General features: G+C 41.1%; 1 protein-coding gene across 3 annotated transcripts in view; it reads right to left on the bottom strand.

Moving 5' to 3' along the window:
• Positions 1 to 17309, bottom strand: part of Rspo2 (R-spondin 2) — a 157914-nt gene extending 140605 nt beyond the window's left edge. Inside the window, exons 1-2 of one of the 3 annotated variants that reach the window (XM_036208437.1) lie at positions 16828 to 17309; positions 16165 to 16452 (exon numbers count right to left, since the gene is read on the bottom strand). In XM_036208437.1, the coding sequence (XP_036064330.1) occupies positions 16165 to 16279 (115 nt within the window). In that variant the 5' untranslated portion in view covers positions 16280 to 16452; positions 16828 to 17309. The other 2 variants (XM_036208438.1, XM_036208439.1) reach the window with 2 other exon arrangements.
• Between the last annotated feature and the right edge of the window lie 1082 nt (positions 17310 to 18391).

An 18391-nucleotide genomic window follows, 5' to 3' on the forward strand; every position in this document is an offset into this window, starting at 1 on the left:
AGCATTTGATTTTCCTGTCGGGAAGTCAACTCACCATCTTGGTTCACACAGATCAACTCGTACTGTGAAAATGTAGTAGCTGATTGAGAACTGGGGCTTGTTTTGTTTTGTTTGGGTTTGGGTTTTGTTCGTTGGTCTGCTTTGCTTATTTTTGCTATGAACCCTCTGTTTCATAACAAAGTATCTACAGCTGAAGGGAACAGTTTTTAATAGAATTTCAGCTAATAAATGTAGAAAGAATTTTCTTAAAGCCACACTATTTTGCAACCTCTAATGAAATTGATGACTCAGACACAGATCATCAATAGAAGAAAGCATTAGATGAAAGGTTAATGGGAAGCCGACAACGAAGGGATCAAGCCGGTATCACAATACCCCATTTCTTAGTCTTAGTATCACAAGACATGTGTGCTGTGCCCTCTGATGCAAAGCATCATGAAACTCACAGAAACTCCTGTGACATATCCTCACCATAGGAGTGAACGTGCATCTACTCAAGGCTTCCAGAAAAGTCTTTCAGTTCACCAAAATTGTAGAAGATAAAGGAAGACGTTAAATGAATCACACAAAGAAGTAGACAAATGCCAAAGATTAAAAATTCCATGGAAAACAGACCTAAAAAAAAAAAAAAAAACTAATTCGATGGCACACACACACAATGAGTGGCAAAGAAATACTATCCTAGAATCCAGAAACCTTGAAGAAGTATAATATACATGTGGAGATGTCACAGGTAATGGATTAACATAAATAATAATGGTCTAGTTAGCTTTCTGCTGCTGTAATAAACATCATGACCAAAAGCAAGTTGGGGAAGAAAGTGACTTATTTTATCTTATAATGGCCATGTCACAATTCACCACTGAGGGACGTCAGGGCATGAACCCTCAAGAGAGAACTGTAGCAGAGACCACCAAGGGGCACTACTTATTGGCCTGCACCTTCCCAGGGAAGTACTGCCCACAGTGATCTAGGGCCTCCTACATCAACTAGCAATAAATAAAATGATTCTGCATATGCCCACGGGTCAATCTAATGGAGATAATTCAACTGATGGTCTCTCTTCTCAGGTGTGTCAAGATTAACCCTCACGGCCAGGCAGTGGTGGCACACGCCTTTAATCCCAGCACTCAGGAGGCAGAGGCAGGCGAACTCTGTGAGTTCAAGGCCAGCCTGGTCTCCAAAGTGAGTTCCAGGAAAGGCACAAAGCTACACAGAGAAACCCTGTCTCGAAAAACAAACAAACAAACAAACAAACAAACAAGATTAACCCTCACAATTTACAGGCATATAACAAATACTTAAAAGAATTTTAGGGATATTCAACTAAATGAATTGGTGGGTTACCACCCACTCATTTTTCTTTTACTTTTTTTAAAATGTTGGTTCATGCATGCCAGCTATACAAAGAGAACTTAGACAATTGAGGAAATCTAATATATATGATTAATAACAGGTATTGCCAAGGAATAACTAATTTTGCTAGGCACCTGAATGACATTACATCCTGGCAAAAAAACATATCCATGTTTACAAAAAATTCAGAAATATATAGCATAAGATATTATAAACCTCGTATTTGCCTCAGCATTTCAGCCAACAAAAATGAAATGACAAAACACTAAGTATAGAAAGTTCTCGATTGTTTAATTTGCCCAATAGACATGAGGATTTAAGTACTATTTTACCACTCTTTCTTGTTGTGCACTTGAAAAAGTATACAGAAACTTAAAAAGAACAAGACCAGTAAACATCATCATCAATGGACTCACTAATGTAGATGTGGGAAATCTCAAAAGGCTCCACCCCAAGATGAGAAGCCACAAGGCAGTTAATGGCTGCTGAGAAAGGGAGAATTGGTCTTCAGGATCATGCCTCCTGATTGATTATTGAATCCCAAGTGGTCTGTCGGCCCTAAACAAATACACATGCAAGCAGCACTAAATAAACTCAGCAGGCTGCATTATATACATGTATACACACATATGTAACAAAGAAGAAGAGGTCAGCAATTGAAGCAAGAATAAAGAGAATACAGAAGTTGCAGGGAGAAAAGGTGGGATGGAAATGAGGGAGAGTACTTATGTCTAAAATTCTCAAAGTAAATATATAGCTTCACAAGAACTTTATGTGTAGCATACAAATGGGAATGGATCATGTGCTCCCAATGCCAGTGGCAGATACTGCTCATCATCACAGGGACAAAAATATGCCTCTAACACCGCAGGCCATCTTGAGGTTGCTATACTATTCCCTAAAATGTGCTTACAGCTCTTAGAAGACAGTGAACATCGGAGGAAGCAGCTGAACCCAATGTTCAGCTACTGGAAAAGCGATAAGCAATAAGAAACAAAATCAATGTGTGGATTATTCTATCAAGGAATGAATGAGCGGATCCTTAGATTCATGGAGTTAACTAAAACTGCAGAAGCAGAGAGGAATTGGAGATTACACACTCCAAATACTAGCATGCATGGGATCTTTCTAAAGCATCCCATCCCCAAGGTCACTGTGTGCCCAAGTCCATGGGCCACCATTAGGACCACTCCTGCTTCATACGGAATACACCTGACTTCTGCCACTGATACTGCTTCTTCAGGTGTGCTTCTTGGTACTGTTATCACCACATGACAATATCTGTTCCATGGAGCTGTTGTAAACAGAAAAGAGGGTTTAAGGGTGGTCGAGTTTGATTCAGTGAGTATGATACATGCAGTACTCTGTACTCCAAAAATATACCTCATTCCTAGTACCTGTGATTGTGACCTAATGTGGAAACAGTGTTTTCATAGTTGCAAATAACATAACAGTAAGTTGAATGCTAGTACAGAATAACTGGTATTCTTTATCTGTTGTGAGTTTGCTGTAAGACAAAGTTTCACCATGTACCCCAGGCTGGCCTTGAATTCCTGATCCTCCCTTCCTCAGCCTTACAAATACTGGAGTTAACAGGCTTGTGCCACATGTAGCATAACTATTGTTCTCATTAGGAAAGAGAGGGGAAGACAGGGGAGGTGACATATGAAGTGGGAGACAGTCTGGTGTCATCCTGTCAGCCATCCTAAGGACACTGGGGCTACCAGAAGCAGGAAAAGACAAGGGATTCCCCTCTAGTGCCTCAGCAGATATATTAAACTTGCTGACATATTATTGTCTTAATATTGAACAAGCAGCTTCCAAACCTGAGAGAAAGTAAGTTTCTGGTGTTTCCATCCAACCAGACTGTGGCACTTGGTTGCAGTAGCCCTAGGAAATAATACAACATCATAGCGTGTGCTTCCAATACACTTCTGAAAGGAGTAACATTGAGAATAGCACAGAAGATTGCTACAGGTTGGGAACTTAATCTGCTTTATTCTTAAGTAAAGATAAACATGTCTCTTAATACAGTCCATTCTTATTTTGTCATATCATAATCTTGGGATAAGTAAAAAAATCAATAAAGTTCAATGTGGTATCCCAAACCTATTATCTCAATATTAGCAAGGCTGAAGCAGGAAAATGAGGAGTTTGAGGTCAGATGGGGCTACACAGTAATACTCTATCTATAGATAGATAGACAGACAGACAAACAAACAAACAAACAAATAAATAACTGCCAGGCAATGCTAGTACACGCCTTTAATCCCAGCATTTGGGAGGCGGAGCCAGGCAGGTCTCTGTGAATTAGAGGCCAGCTTGGTCTACAGAGCAAGTTCCAGGATAGGATCCAAAGCTACACAGAGAAAACCTGTCTCAAAATAAAAAATAAAAATAAATAAAAATAAAACCAACTAATCCAATAGCCTATTTCTCCACAATGAGTTCTTTACGCTTAAAAAGTAAAAATGTTATGTGTTGTATAGTTAAGATTTCATCAGTCGATTCATCCCATAATTCCCAGTCATTGCTCTGTTCCTATGATCAGTCACCCACCATATTAAATGTTCTATTCTGTTTCACATTCTACAAAACAAAATGTGGTTTGCATACAATTTGTCTTTGATTGAATCTCTAAGAAAATACTACTTCAAATAAGGCTGAAGACAGAGACCTCCACTGTACCAAAGAATCCTCTCCAGTGAACGTCAATCCCTTCCTCATCAAATACAGTATATAAGTGCAGTAAGTATCCAAAGAGGATGTGTCCACACTCTTTATCCAGACAGGTTTCTAAACCCATCAAGAGATTTCAAATTGTAGTTGTTAACATTTCCAAGTACTTATCTTCTACCCTAGATACCTCATTATAGAAAACAATATTTATATGGTACCCACTCATGTTGGTTATACCTGTAATTCTTCAAACTGATGTCACTGACATATAAGAACTGATAATCATGCCTTCTCTTTTAGGAATTCTGACCAAACATCAATGTGCCTTACTTATGACTGAAGGCTAGACTGGTGAGCTAGGTGTTTGATGATTACTTGAAGAAGTAATTTTGTTTCATGTCCTCTGTTTAGAATGGAGTCTCATCATCTGAATTCAAACAGTTATCAGCAGGAATGAATATGTAAGTAGCTATTAGGTATCATATGAGTTCAGTTGTCCACATTCTGACTTGTCCTGTGTGTATGGTCCTCAAACATCCTGCATTTGGCACTCCTATAAAGCTCCCTGGGTCTTAGAAAAAAAGCAAATTCTAAAGTCAGGGTGTTTAAGTGTCTCTTTAATGTGTGTGTGTGTGTGTGTGTGTGTGTGTGTGTGTGTGTGTGTATGTTTATCTTCCTTTATGAAATATTCTGATTTTACATTAATTCAGAAAACTAAAATAATTCATATTCTCTTCCCACTTGATAAGCCTCACACACTGGAGATGGCCATCTTTTCTCTGCTCTTTCTCCTTTTTCCTAGGAGTAACTACCCCCCATTTCTTCAAACCTTTCTCTCTGAATTCAACCAAACTTGAGTGCTGGATGCACAGAAGCCTTAAGACTAGCACTGAAATCATTTCAAGTCATAGGCATGCTGAGGCCACCATTAGTAGCTACAGAAGAGTAATGCTGTGAGCTCTGCTTACAGGAGCAAGTACATCACACCAAAGTCCCACTTCAGGAACCTAATCTTCAAGGAGTATTTTTCAAGTTGTTTCTAGCAATTTTTAGATAATACATCTCAAAGGAAGTGGAAAATATTTTTCATAATTGGCAGAATTCATTCAAGCATAATACTTTCATAATATGGCATGACTAGCCATCAGGAGTGGTCAAACATGCTTTCCCAACTCCAGATAGACTAATCTCAACCAGCCCACTAAAAGTGCTGTGGGAAACCACCAGTATCCACTTTACAGACATCAGTGAGGTTGTTGTTGTTTCCTAGTTAGTTGGTCTCCTGACCCCAGCAAAGTTTCTCCACCATGTTATGCTGGAGAAGGTGGGTAGCAACATCACATGGAAGAAAGGCTCCAGGAAGAACAGTTCTACCTTCTCTACACCATTAGATAGGTATCAAGATCCTTAGAGAAACAGAAAATCTGAGCAAGTCTGTTCATTCCACTTGTCTAACTTTCAGCTGTTTTCTACCACCTTTTCATATCATAGAACACCCAAGAGCCTTCTCAAAGTACCCTACAGGCCTGATCCTTAGCAAATGTACACACACAAGGAGAGGGGATGCATATGTAAGAGAAAAAGCACCTTTATAACATCAAGAAAAAAAAGCATCAAAAGTTAGCTTTAATTTTTCACAAATTATTTGTCTATAAGACACACACACAAAAATCAAAGACCAAGACTGCTTCATTTTATTACCTACTTAGATATGGGAACCTGGTAGCTCTGACTGAAATTCTCCCCAGTTATGGGGTCTTGAGCAAGCATCTCTCAAACTGGGCAGGGCATTCAAAGACCATCAGTGGAGTGGCCATAGAATGGCTGAGAACAACATAGTTATCTCAAAGGGATCTATATCTTGGAGGGTGTATACAGGTGTCATTTGATCATAGAACATAGAACTACACTGATTCAATTAATCCTCATGGAGAGAGAAGAACCGATTGGATATCCCAACGGGGAAAGCAAAAAAGTGGGGGTTAACTGTGCAGGTTAACACTGACATAGCATAAATCCCTCTACATTAAAATCTAGATTTGAATGAAAGGTGGGCTGGAACACCTGTGAGGAGAATAATGAAGTAACAGATTTTTAAACCAAGTTACATTTTATTATATAAGATAGTGAAAGTACACTTTTTGGGAAAGGCAAATTTTATATTTTAAAATAAGATTAGATAACCATTTTAAGCACTAAATTATGAAAAGTATATGCACATGTGTGGTGATGGATCTAGCTGTAAAGATTGAGAAATATGAATTTAGAGTCCTTTGGGGAACTCCAAAGTTCATCAACAACTTAAACTTTTAAACATGCACTTTAATGGAAAACATTTAAATAATATTTTTAGATTGAAAATTTTCTAAGATAGAGAAGTTGGTGTTTAATTGCAAACTAAGACAATTTCTAACTTTACTACTCACATCACGGGCATTAAAACTGTGAAGTTGGTTCAGATTTCCTTTCTGGAAAGAAGATGAGGAACCAAAGCCAAAAGTGCTTGAGACAAGTTAAAGCTTTGGGTACTTATTGCTTTTGTTCCTCTATCTAATGACATCAAGACAATCACAGTATCAATGGAGCGAGAAGAGCAGGGCTGCCAGGGAATCAAATACGTATGAATCCTACAGAAACTTAAGAACAAAGCAAGAAAAGAATGCAAAGTGTGCCCTCTATTGGTCTATACATTTTAATTGCTGAGGTGGTTGATTCACAAGCTTTATTTCCTTGAAAACAGGTAAGGGACAAAAGTCATTATGGTACAAAAATCATTTAATATGCTGACACAGAAGCTACGGTCTAGCATAAACAGCCCACTCCAGAATGCAAGCATACCAAACCCTGACTCTAAGCATTCCGTAGACGGATTTATCCAGTCATAATGTAGCTGGTTTTCCATATCATTGGCTGAAAATTGCAACATAAGTTTACATCACTATAACTATTAAATGTAAATGGCTAGAGAGAGATATAATCCTTTTTCCTGGGATCAAATTAGATCATTCGAGGTTTTAACAAATTCTTTTATATTTAATATGTTTTAGAAGCTCTCTAGATTTATGTAAAATTAAATCAACTATCATTTATTTTTCAATCCAAATGTGTTGACTGCGATGGTTTTAATGTTGCTTCCTCAGGGAGGAACAGCCTTCCTTCAGTCTTGCTTTTTCCATACCAGTAGCTGACACAAGACGGTGGGGTAACGAACATGCAAACTAACATCTGTGCATAGCTAAAATCCATGGAAAGTGATAGCACCATAAGCATTTCATATCCATGGAATACAGCTGGGTCTTTACATGGAGCACTGTTTCTTGTCCCTCTGTAGGCAAGGGAAGGAGGTTCTTGGAAGAGGTGTGTTGTCTTAAGGAGGGCTTTCCTACTAGAAAGGTGAACTATTGTCTTTGAGGAAGGGGACTGTGCCAAAGAAAATATTGAATGTGGCTTCTGATGTGGCTTTATGGTAGGTGTACCCCTAGTGAATGGCTGAAACTCCACGCAGGAAGTAACAGCTTTTAGAAAACAAAATTTGCATCACTTTGAAGCACCATTAGACACCATGTTCCTTAAGAAAGTTCCTCCACGATGCAATTAACTAACATTTCTTAAACTATTACAGGAAAGAGTTGAAGCCTGGACCACTGGGACACTTTAGGGAAAGGTCTAGCTCTACATTGTCCTCCCTGCCCCCAAAGGGAATAAGTTTTCTTTTAATGTCAGGAAGTGTACAAAAGCTGTTGACCCTCTCCCGAACCCCAAATTACCCACCTCTGCTCAGTGGAAATGTGCTGAGCAAGAAAACGTCTCTTCAATTAGTATTCCTTTCATCAAAATACCATAAAAATGGACTGGCTTCAGTGAATCATGTTTCCTCATATGACAAGGCAAGAAAAGCTACCTCTAATTGGCTCCACTACGTTTTAGAGTAAAAAAGTAAAAATACATTGATACATTTCTCTACTCTTTATTGGTTATTCCGATTCTAATGTATGCATATCCATAAAATACATGCCAACACAAATGCATGCATATAGACAAATGCAAGTATAAATATATACATATACTCATAGTCACATGTTCTGACTCTGAGTATTAGAAATAAGATGTTGCTATAATTCATATACTGGAATGGTGAAACATCAATTATGCAAATTTTTACCACTACACACTTATGGTCCCTTAATTACTCCACCCTTAACATTCATTTATTTTATGTCAGTTCTTTATTAGCATAATTTTGATTTGTAGGACATGTTTAAACTAATAAAAATCTGTAGCCTCAAAACCTTTTAGATCAAAATTTTAAAAATGACTTGTATTTTTTAGCACATATTTATATAAAGATATACTATACCATGTACAGGAAATGTTGATTAATTTGGAAGGGTTGGAATTTAGTTTTGCTTATCTTCTTCTTGACTATTAGCTTTAAAATCCACATATTATCTTACTAAGCAGCTCATCTTTCTTATCAGGCAAGCCCTACCTACACACTGCATTGAAATGTCAGGATTCTGTAAGGAATTACCTAATCAAACTCTACCTAGCCTCTTCACATCTATGGAAGAACTTGACTTCATATATACATGAACAAACACACCTGTATCTCTCAGAGCTATTATTTCATGAATTTATTATATCAAAGTTGCAAATATAAAAATAAAAGTTAAATGTTTCTTGCAATGGTTTATTTATAGTATTAGTATAAATGTCTTTTAAGCAATATATATCTTTCATTTAATTTCTCCTTGGTGATTTATTCATTCATATGAATACAAGTATATAAGTCCACTATTGCCCCTTTCTCTAAAAGAAGTGGTTTTGGAAATGCAGGCATGCCTGTCCCAGAGACTTCCCTACCGTCAAAAGCCATTTAAGAAAGTCTATCATTTAAGTGATAGGCAGGTGCTGGCATACTGTGAATTTCAGAGACTTACAATGTGTGATGGCTGGGGATGCTTAGACATCCACAGTAAATATGAGACTACAGCTGGCAGTTAAGCATTCCAACTTCAACTATGTGCTGTGTTAAACACTGTATTAAAATCTTAAGTCACCCAAATTTCCTAAGAACAGACAATGAAATCTACTTGATATCTGTTTAACAGAAGTTTGTACAGTGAAGGCTCTGCTGGGTACAGCAAGGATTGTCAAGACATCAATGCCATAGTGCTGATCTAAAGAAGCTCAAAATAGGATACCACACACAGCAAAATAACTAGAATAAGAAAGGAAATAAGAACCACATAGGATTAGCATGGAGATAAGCAATTAAACAGGGACAGCATCACTGAGCCTCAAGAAAGGCAAGCAGGTAATTCCATGAAGGCTTCCCAGAAGCAATAGCATTTTTTGACTGGGCAACCTAACTCACCCAACAATACAAGTGAAGTAGCTTGATGCAATTTAACTATGTGGTGTTTGGGGGAGGGGGTTGGAGGAGGTTGGGAACAGGCTTCAATCAGAAGGTGAGAACACTGACTACCACATGAGAGAGGTTGACATTGACCCTGTGGATTGGAGGCTGGAGTGTTTGGGGTTTACGAGCCAAACTGTGAGTAGATCTGTGGCTGAGATGAGGCACATGGTATCATTCTAAAGGACGGAGCATGGAAGACACAGATGCTGTTAGATAAGGAGACTATGAGGCCCAAGATAGGATATATGTTTAGCAGTAAAAAGATATACTTAGCAAACATAACTATATTTAAGGCAAACTCTACAACAGCGGTTCTCATCCTGTGGGTTACAACCTTTTTAGGGGTTGAATGACCCTTTCATAGGAGTCGCCTAAGTCCATCAGAAAACACAGATATTTACATTACTATTCATAACAGTAGCAAAATGATAGTTATGAAGTAGCCATGAAAATAATTTTATGCTTGGGCTCGCCATAATATAAGGAACTATATTAAAAGGCTGTAGTAACATTAGGGAGGTTGAGAACCACTGCTCTACAATAAGGGACAGCTTCAACTATACTGCACTAATGAAAAATTTAAAAGGCACCAAGAATGTCAAAGCAAGAGCAAGGCTCACAGTCTTGACATACAGAAACCCCATGAGTGGAAACCAGGAACATAAGCAAAGGCACATATCCAGGGGAGAGCCACAGGGAGGAAATAAGTTGTCAAGCTCGAGTTTACATAAAACATCTATCCAAGTATTACTAGCTGTTGGGAAGTTGGATGTGATGTAATCTGAAGCTCAAAATGAAAACTTGAGAACTAAAACATTAGACTATTTTTGGAAGTAAGAGTTGAAGTAACAGGGATGGGAGGGAAATAAAGAATAAAGGTAAATACTAGTTCCCACCAATTCTGAATAAGAACGAACAAATAGGGAGGGAGGAATGGGGAGAAAATCAGAACCCAAACCTACACTGTGGTATCACTAGGTAGAAGGAGAAACCCCTCATCAGGAAAAAGACAATAGCGCTATCAAAATGGTGTCATGGGGAGAGTAGAGTATGAATGGCCATCAAGAAAACTCTTTCCAGGCTGGTGAGGATGGCTGCATATGTGTAACACACAAACACACACATAGGCAAAACTCCCACACATACCCATACATTCTTAAATTACAAAGTTATGTTTAAAGATAACTTCCTCATCAACCTCTACTTTGCTGTTAAACCTAAAGCTACTGCAAAAGCAAAGTCCAACAATCATGAGTAGAAAAACTCTCTCAGGAAAAGGATGGGGCGGAAGCCAGATTGTAGCCACCTGCTGAAAAAATGAAGCCCACAGGATAACCAATCAAAGCAAGGAAGAGAAGGCAAGTGAAGGCGAGGGGACTGTACAGTGATGTGACACAAAGACAGAGGGGCCACTATCTGAGAAGCAGGTGGCTAGCAAGACAAAAATGGGTAGGAAAGGTCAGTGAGGGGCTCAAGATGAACAAAGTGTGATGCCATGTATGTGTGGAAAGGCTATAACAAAGCCCACTGTTGTGTGTGCTAACTGAAAAATAATTAAAAACAAGACTTTGGGTGAGCAGCACTGCAGCAGCATACCTAACAAGCCCAACAGACAGAATGGTCCCAGAGGAGAGAAGAGAGCTGAGATGGGCCTTGGAGAGAAATAACACCCACATTTCCTCACCCTACCATGATCCTGATCTTTACATCCTAAGAGAAAAACAAAAGAGAGTGAAAGACAAGAAAAAAAAAATAAGCAAAATGACAGACAGAAAGGGAGGAAGGAGGGAGGGAGGGAGAGAGAGGGGGGGAGGAGGGAGAGAGAAAGAAAGAGAAAAGACCATTTTAGTTCTGAAAACCGTAATCTCCATTATCAAGCCTTTTCTACTGTACTTCCTTCACACACATTAAAACATGCATACATATACACCTTCATTTTGATACATGCATATACATATATTATCTATGCATTTTAGTATCATGAGCATCTTGTACATTTTCTCCACCTGAAAATATAATACTGTCTTCCCCTAGTGATTAATCTTTAGTTTGCTATTGTTCATGAAAGGGCAGGGTAATGACCCTAATGACAACTTGCAAAGTACCAAAACTTTAAACTTCAGGATCATCCCAAGTCTTACCACTTCTTTTCAGCAGAGTGTTGATCAAGCATTATAGCAAAAGATTTGTCTGTCATCTGTTTTCTGGATTTGGGGGAATAAGAGTGACTATATCCAGAAAGGCGGGCGGTGGCTCGAGATTTAAAGACAGCCAATTGAAATAAAAGAATAAAAGGATAAGAAGCCCAGATAATCTATGAACTGGCCAGTTCCTGAATAAATCAAGAAGTAGTTTTGCATTAAGGAATTAGAAGTGTCATTTCCAACTTGTGATTGCTGCAAATATTGGATTCTACTCAGGCTTGGTTTTAAGAGCACATAAAGTAAGCCAGAATTAAATGGAAGGCTAGGAGAACATCACCTATTCTGAATCCCTTCCAAACGTCAGCGGCAAATAAGATGTTGGTGTGAGCACAGCAATATTCTAACCTCCTTGTGCTGGTGAGAACTCGGGCCAGAAAAAGTGATGCAATAATGCTGGATGCAAAAGCAGCCAATGGGAAAAATAAGGGTGAAGAAAAGAAAGAGCATGTTTATGTTGAAAGTTAAACATCACATTAACTTTTCTGAACTACTTTGGAACTTTAAAAAGTAAGCATGCATATGAAATGTATTTTGAAGCTTTTAAGTGTAGGTTAATATGTTCCATGTGCTAGTTTGTATTTTTGCAAGGACACTGGAAGATATAAGCCACTTTTAAAATGTACTTATGGAAAACAAATATCTCCAAATCTCTCCATTAAATTATAAATGACAAACAAATTAATTTAGCTCTATACAGTTAAAGAGAAATTGTTTATCTTTTTCTCCAACCTCAGCTGCCAGAAACACGCCACGCTGTTTGTGATAAACACTTCATCTTTGTAGAAGAAGCCAAACCTAGTTTCGGGAACACAAAATGTTATGGACAGAAGAAGCTGGAAGCTTCTGAGAGAAAAGGCTGCAAGCCACAGCACTTAAAGTGCCATGCCCACCAGCAACACAAAGTCACAGGTCCCTAAGCCTGGCTGCTTTCCAGAGCTTCAAGAAGTCTCTTCTCTATGTACGTCCCTGACTTTGCTGTAACCACTCAGATCCACAGAGTGAAGGTGGTAGAAGACAGCCACCACATTCCAAGCTCAAGAAATTCAGAGGACATAATAAAGTTATATTTTATATTTTCAGCAATTCACCTCACAGTGTGGCTTACAATCACCCCATAATGTAAATAAAGAAAATTAAAGAACCCCATTTACAAATACAAATAAATCATAAGAACCCAAGATACCTTCAGACAGCAGTAGTTAACAACAGCCAGTAGGGACTACAGACCAAATGAAAAGAAATGAGGGACTGACCAATGTGAACACTCACACCATGCAGACACAACATGAGTTGTCAATCAGCCTGCCAAAATATTGACAAGTGTGTCCCTTCTACAAAGATATGCATTCTCAGCACTGTTTGTGCCTAATTAATAGAATTATTTCAGCTGGGCCCTATTAGTGACCATCACATGCACTTTTATGAAAAAAAAGGGAAGAAAGTCCAGTGGCAGTCTATGATGGTCTTCATGGGACAAAATTTTGCCCCCAAGTTGACACGGCTGATATTTTATTTTCTCAATCCTCTGGATATCTTTGAAATAAAACATAGGGCTAAATGATACATTTGCTCTCTGTTTCAGGCTGAATGCAATTGATTTTAACTGACTAAATGATCCGATCTCTGCCAAGGATTTTATTTCATTAAGAAAATGATATTAAGGAGCATCTGAGATCATGGAGCAGACTAAACATAATGCCAAAGGAGTTCTGAGAATGTGCCACAGTGAAGGTTTGATTATTTGCAGATGGACTATGGAAAAGAAAAAAAAAAAGAAAGAAAGAAAGAAAGCTCAGGTCCCAGGGGCAAGCCTAACCAACCCTGGTGCCATTGCTGCCTACATCACTGCACACAGCCAAGGAAATAACGCATCTTTCATGCTACAACGCCTTTATTTTTTTTTTTAAGGAGTAATCACTTTTTCTTCCTAGAAGGTAATATTTAACTGCCACTGTGCAAAACAAAGGAGCTAGGGGAAATGTTGGTACCACACCAGGCCCCCGTGCCAACTGTCACTGCTGACACGATTTGGCTGGTAGTCAGGCATTCACCAAAAAACTAATTTAAATCAATCTCCTTTGGAAAAGCCAATTGTTTGGCAGGCACAACAATTGGTGTAGGGTCAATCAGTGGACATGAGATCAATTAAAACCAGCTTAAGTTTGTGAGGAGGGACAATTCACACAACCTGAGTTAGGTCTCTGTTCATTTCAATATCCTCACAATACCGTCCTTAAGCTTCCTCGCAGGGCAGAAAGGCTACTATGACCCTGCGCTGTCCAGCCAGCCCTTTAAGTAGTTCCACTTTTAATTAAAAACACAGTGCACCCTTTGTTGGCACACGTAGTATGGTCACTTTAAAAAACTGTAGTTGTTTTAGGCATAAACTTGGGATTCAGGAAGAGACATCTGCTGAGGGAGAGGAGAAAGCCAGAAACATATTTTGATAGGCAATTTTAAAACAGCCACACCGATCGACAAGTACTTGAAAGCCTTCGACCTTTGTGATATGACAAGGTTGATCTGTCACACGTTACTGTTGCACACTTTCTAATTGGGTTTTTAAATGTCAGAGCTTGGGACTGTCGATGGCAACTGCTGCAAGTGATTTTGCTAAAGCGAGCTCTGAAACAAAATAGGTTCAATTCAGATACCCAAGAAGAAAAGCACAGGCAGAGAGCGCCTGGGGGATAGCCCCATAGGAGAAATAACAGCCTGCAGTATCACTTCTGGCCGCAGGGGTGCTGTAATGTCATTCTCTACCAAGCAGCGGCTCCGAATTTAAGTTCTCAGACAATGTGCTTAATTCTTCTCCACTCAACCACAGGGGCCAGCAGTGTGATCAGAAATCCATCACTGATTCAGTAAGTCATGTATGTAATCATCAAGAATGTGCCAAGAAACATTTATGCACTTCATTGTTTTCAACGAAAAAAGTGTGTGTGGGGGGGAGAGGTAGCTTCTCCAAACACTTTGTAACACAGTATAATAAAAATCTGCCAGTTCTGCCAAGTAATGCCTGTAGATATAATAATGGCATGGAAAAAGAGCCCCTTGGAAGGGGTGAGATGAAGAGCTACTTTTCAAAGACAGGGATCAACATGAAATTCTTACAGCCTTTGGGGAGGAGTTTCTCTTTTACATTTTTATATGCAGTAATCTCTGAAAATAGGAACTAATAAACCAGAGAGACATAGCTTAACCATTTAACCATTAAAAACACTGGTTCCTCAACAGTCACACATCATCAGGGACCCCTAGCTTTGCTCTGGAATAGGCTAAGCTCTTCTGTTCACATGAACAGCATAATGCCCCTCAAAGTGCCAATAATAATAACAACAATAGTGACAATAAATGTCATCAAAACTAGCTGCAGGGTCAAAGTCTTTATCCCACCAGAAATTGAGACGCTTATACCCTAGAAAAACAAAACCAAAGTCTACAAACCATGACAAATTCTAACTGCGCAAAAGACCAAACTGGTAGTCAAAGACAACTGACTCTCATCAGGTGCTAACAAAAGGCTGTTGTGAGAGGGCCCTACCCTGGTACTTAGTGGCTATGCCTGTGTGGCTTATGTTTAAGTCTCTCCAGAAGACTTCATTGTGTCTGGTTCCACATGCTCTAAAATGCATTTGGCTTAGCCACCGCCCCCAGAAGGACTGGAAGACAGGAGTACAGAAATATGAGCAAGTCGAATTCTCTGAAATCTTTCTTGGAGGTTTCCATCTGCCTTCAGCCCTCGCACAAGTGATGGAGAAGTGAGTATTTTAAAAGCCTCAAGTGAATTTCATTGAGGACAAAAACCCTTCTCCGAAAACGCTGCTTTGAGAAAGCAAACAACAGGACAACATGGGTCTATTTTTAAAAACATTCACGCTGCAGGGGAGAACTCCCCCAGAGAAAGCCAGAGCAGGAGTTGCTACTTTCATTAAGTTCCCATCTCTTCTCAGGTTCCAGAAAAAGAGAACAGTGTTGCTTTTTTCTTGGCAACTCAGGTTCTACCATGCAACTTGACATTCCTCCCCAATACCGCCCCCCCCCCACCATACACACACACACACCCCATGCCAGACCATGTCTAAAGCTATCTGGGGCAGGATTTGAGGCACACGTGGGTCGGGAAATTAAAGACACTTGGACTTCGAGGAAGATGATTAAGAAGACAAAAGGAGAAAACTAGAAAAATGGATGCCACATAAGAAATATGATCCAAAGCAGAGTTCAAGAGAGGCGGCACAGACTGTGGACCACATGATGAATCCCTGAGCGCTTGCGGAAGAGAAGCCCAGCTCGCCTGGCTCCCAGCGCTTCTCTTCACGTCTCACCGCGCCTACTAGGGGTAGAAGAAAGCCTTCTGCTGAGCATTGAGACCCTGAGAATGGGCAGTTATAGCCCACACAAGAATTGGGGTGCAGAGCACAGTCCTGTCCACCGAGTCCCCAAAGCCTAAACGTGAATAAGCACTCCCGACACTCCCACCCACTCAGGAACACCACGCACCTTCGGCCGAGAGCGACCCACCTCGCTTATTGCGTCTCCATCGGTTGCCTTGGCACTGGCTGTAATCCATACAGTTTAGAATGATGAGGGCAAAAGAGAAGAGGCGAAAACGCATCTGGACGGTCGGGCTGGGGAGAGACGCCTCTCAAAGTCGAGGAAACGCGGAGCCCCTGCAAGGAGACAGTGCGGGTCGCTCCTAGGGAGGACTCACTCGGAGACAGATGCCACTGGCCCTGCAGCTGCAATGGTCAGTTTGGCTCGCTCAGCATCGCTCACTCCGCGGTGAACCTGGGAGACGGAGAAAGAGAAGCAGGGTGGGTGGGGGACCAAGAGAACCCAGAGGAGGTACCTGCACCTTCGCGCCTCTTGGTTTAAAGAAAGGAAGGCGGGAGGGCGCGAACTCACTGGCAGGAGCCACGGAGCAGTTTAACGCAGATGGCACAGCTGCAGAAGACTTGGAGAGGAAGGTGATTACAATCAGTGAATTAGCAACCTCTGTGGAGCAGTGGCTTCTGACCCTGGGGAAAGGGCGTTGTGTGGGCTCTGCAGAAGAAAAGGCGCCAGGCGCTCTAAGAGCACGGGGCGCTGGGCTTTAAAGGGGAGCTCGCTTCGCGCCCCGGTTAGGGTATCCCCGCGCCGCTGCACCAGGTGTAGATCGCCTACCGTGCGCGCGTGTCTCAGGCTGCACAGCGTGCCTAGGCGCGGCACTCCATCCCAGGCTCGGGAAGCGAGCCGGGCTGTTTGGTCAGCACGTGGGCTCGGAAAAAGTTTGCCAACACCAGCCGGGAGCTCTTGGCAGCTCTGGGATTAGGCCCGCTGCAGCAGGGTCCGCGGACCCCGAGGGTCCTCGGGGCTGGCGGTGCCTGGCAGGAGCGCGCAGCCCGGCAAGCGCGCCGGCAAGCGCTGTGATGCTGAGTCTCCGCCCGCGAGAGCGATTCCCCGGCAAGGGGCGCGTCCGCTCTGCTCTCGGCGTCCGGCTCCAGTCGCTGCTCTCAGGGCTCTCTCCACCGCCCCTTCACGGCTGAGGTTTCTCCCTGCCCGCGCTGGAGGAGACGGGACACTGCCTAGAGGCCGAAGGGATGTGGCCAGGGCACTTTCCGATGGAGATGCAGACAAGCTAAGGCTCGGGATGCTTCTATAAGTAGGTGGTGCTGTGGTCCAAGGCAACTAAAGCCAGGCTGCCTCAGAGTTCCTGGGTCCTAAAGCCAGAAACACGCTCGCTCGGGTTTCCCTGAGGTCCTAAAGAGCACTGACAGCATGCAGGAAGCGTCACGTAGGAAGAAATGCTCACCAGGCTTTCACAGAGGGATTGTCTAAACTGGACAGTACCTAGCATGAGGAATAGGACCTGATCTTGCTGTTCATGCCCAGGGCATCCTCTCCAAGCGCTGGGCTCACCTCACCACTAGCCTTTCTACAGGAGAATCTGATAAGATACTGAAGATGCCTTCCCTAGACCGCTTCCTGAGCTACAGGCTGAGAATGCTGCTTTTGATAAGCAGAGTTTAAACTTCAGCCACTTCCTTTTTTTTACATGAAGGCACACCTCTGCCCTTTTTAAAAAGTTTAACTCTCTGCCCTGCTCTACGGGCAGACTTCCCCAGATCTGAGAGCAAAGCTGAAATCAAAACTCACACATAAAGTTTAGGGGGTAAGATTAGTGTGTCTCCTATCCTTCACCTTTTCTATAAACTTGCTTTTTTGACTATTTTTCCCCAAGAAATTTCACAAAGGTGTGTGATACTTTGCAATGTTCAACAAGAAAGTTTGTTTCCACGGACACATGCTTCCTTCTTAATTCTTTTGTTGTTGTTGTTGTTTTTGGTTTTTGGTTTTTGGTTTTTCGAGACAGGGTTTCTCTGTAGCTTTGGAGGTTGTCCTGGAACTTGCTTTGTAGACCAGGCTGGCCTCAAACTCACAGAGATATACCTGCTTCTGCCTCCCGAGTGCTGGGATTACAGGTGTTCGACACGACTGCCCAGGCATTCTTAATTCTTACCCCTCCTCTGTCTTCCATGGTCTAAACTAAACTTTCAGATGCCCTTGGTCTGGACAAACACTCAGTGCACATTCATTAAATACACTAGGTGTTACCTATTTCATTCTAGTGAAATCTTCTGTCCTGTATTCACTACTATTGGAAATAATGTGTTTCTTCCTTGAGCAAAAGATAAGAATTTATAATGCTAAATGTGGTAAGATAGGTGTCTCTTTAGACACGTTCCTA

This window comes from Onychomys torridus, chromosome 16 (assembly GCF_903995425.1).
Source record: "Onychomys torridus chromosome 16, mOncTor1.1, whole genome shotgun sequence".
NCBI lineage: Eukaryota > Metazoa > Chordata > Mammalia > Rodentia > Cricetidae > Onychomys > Onychomys torridus.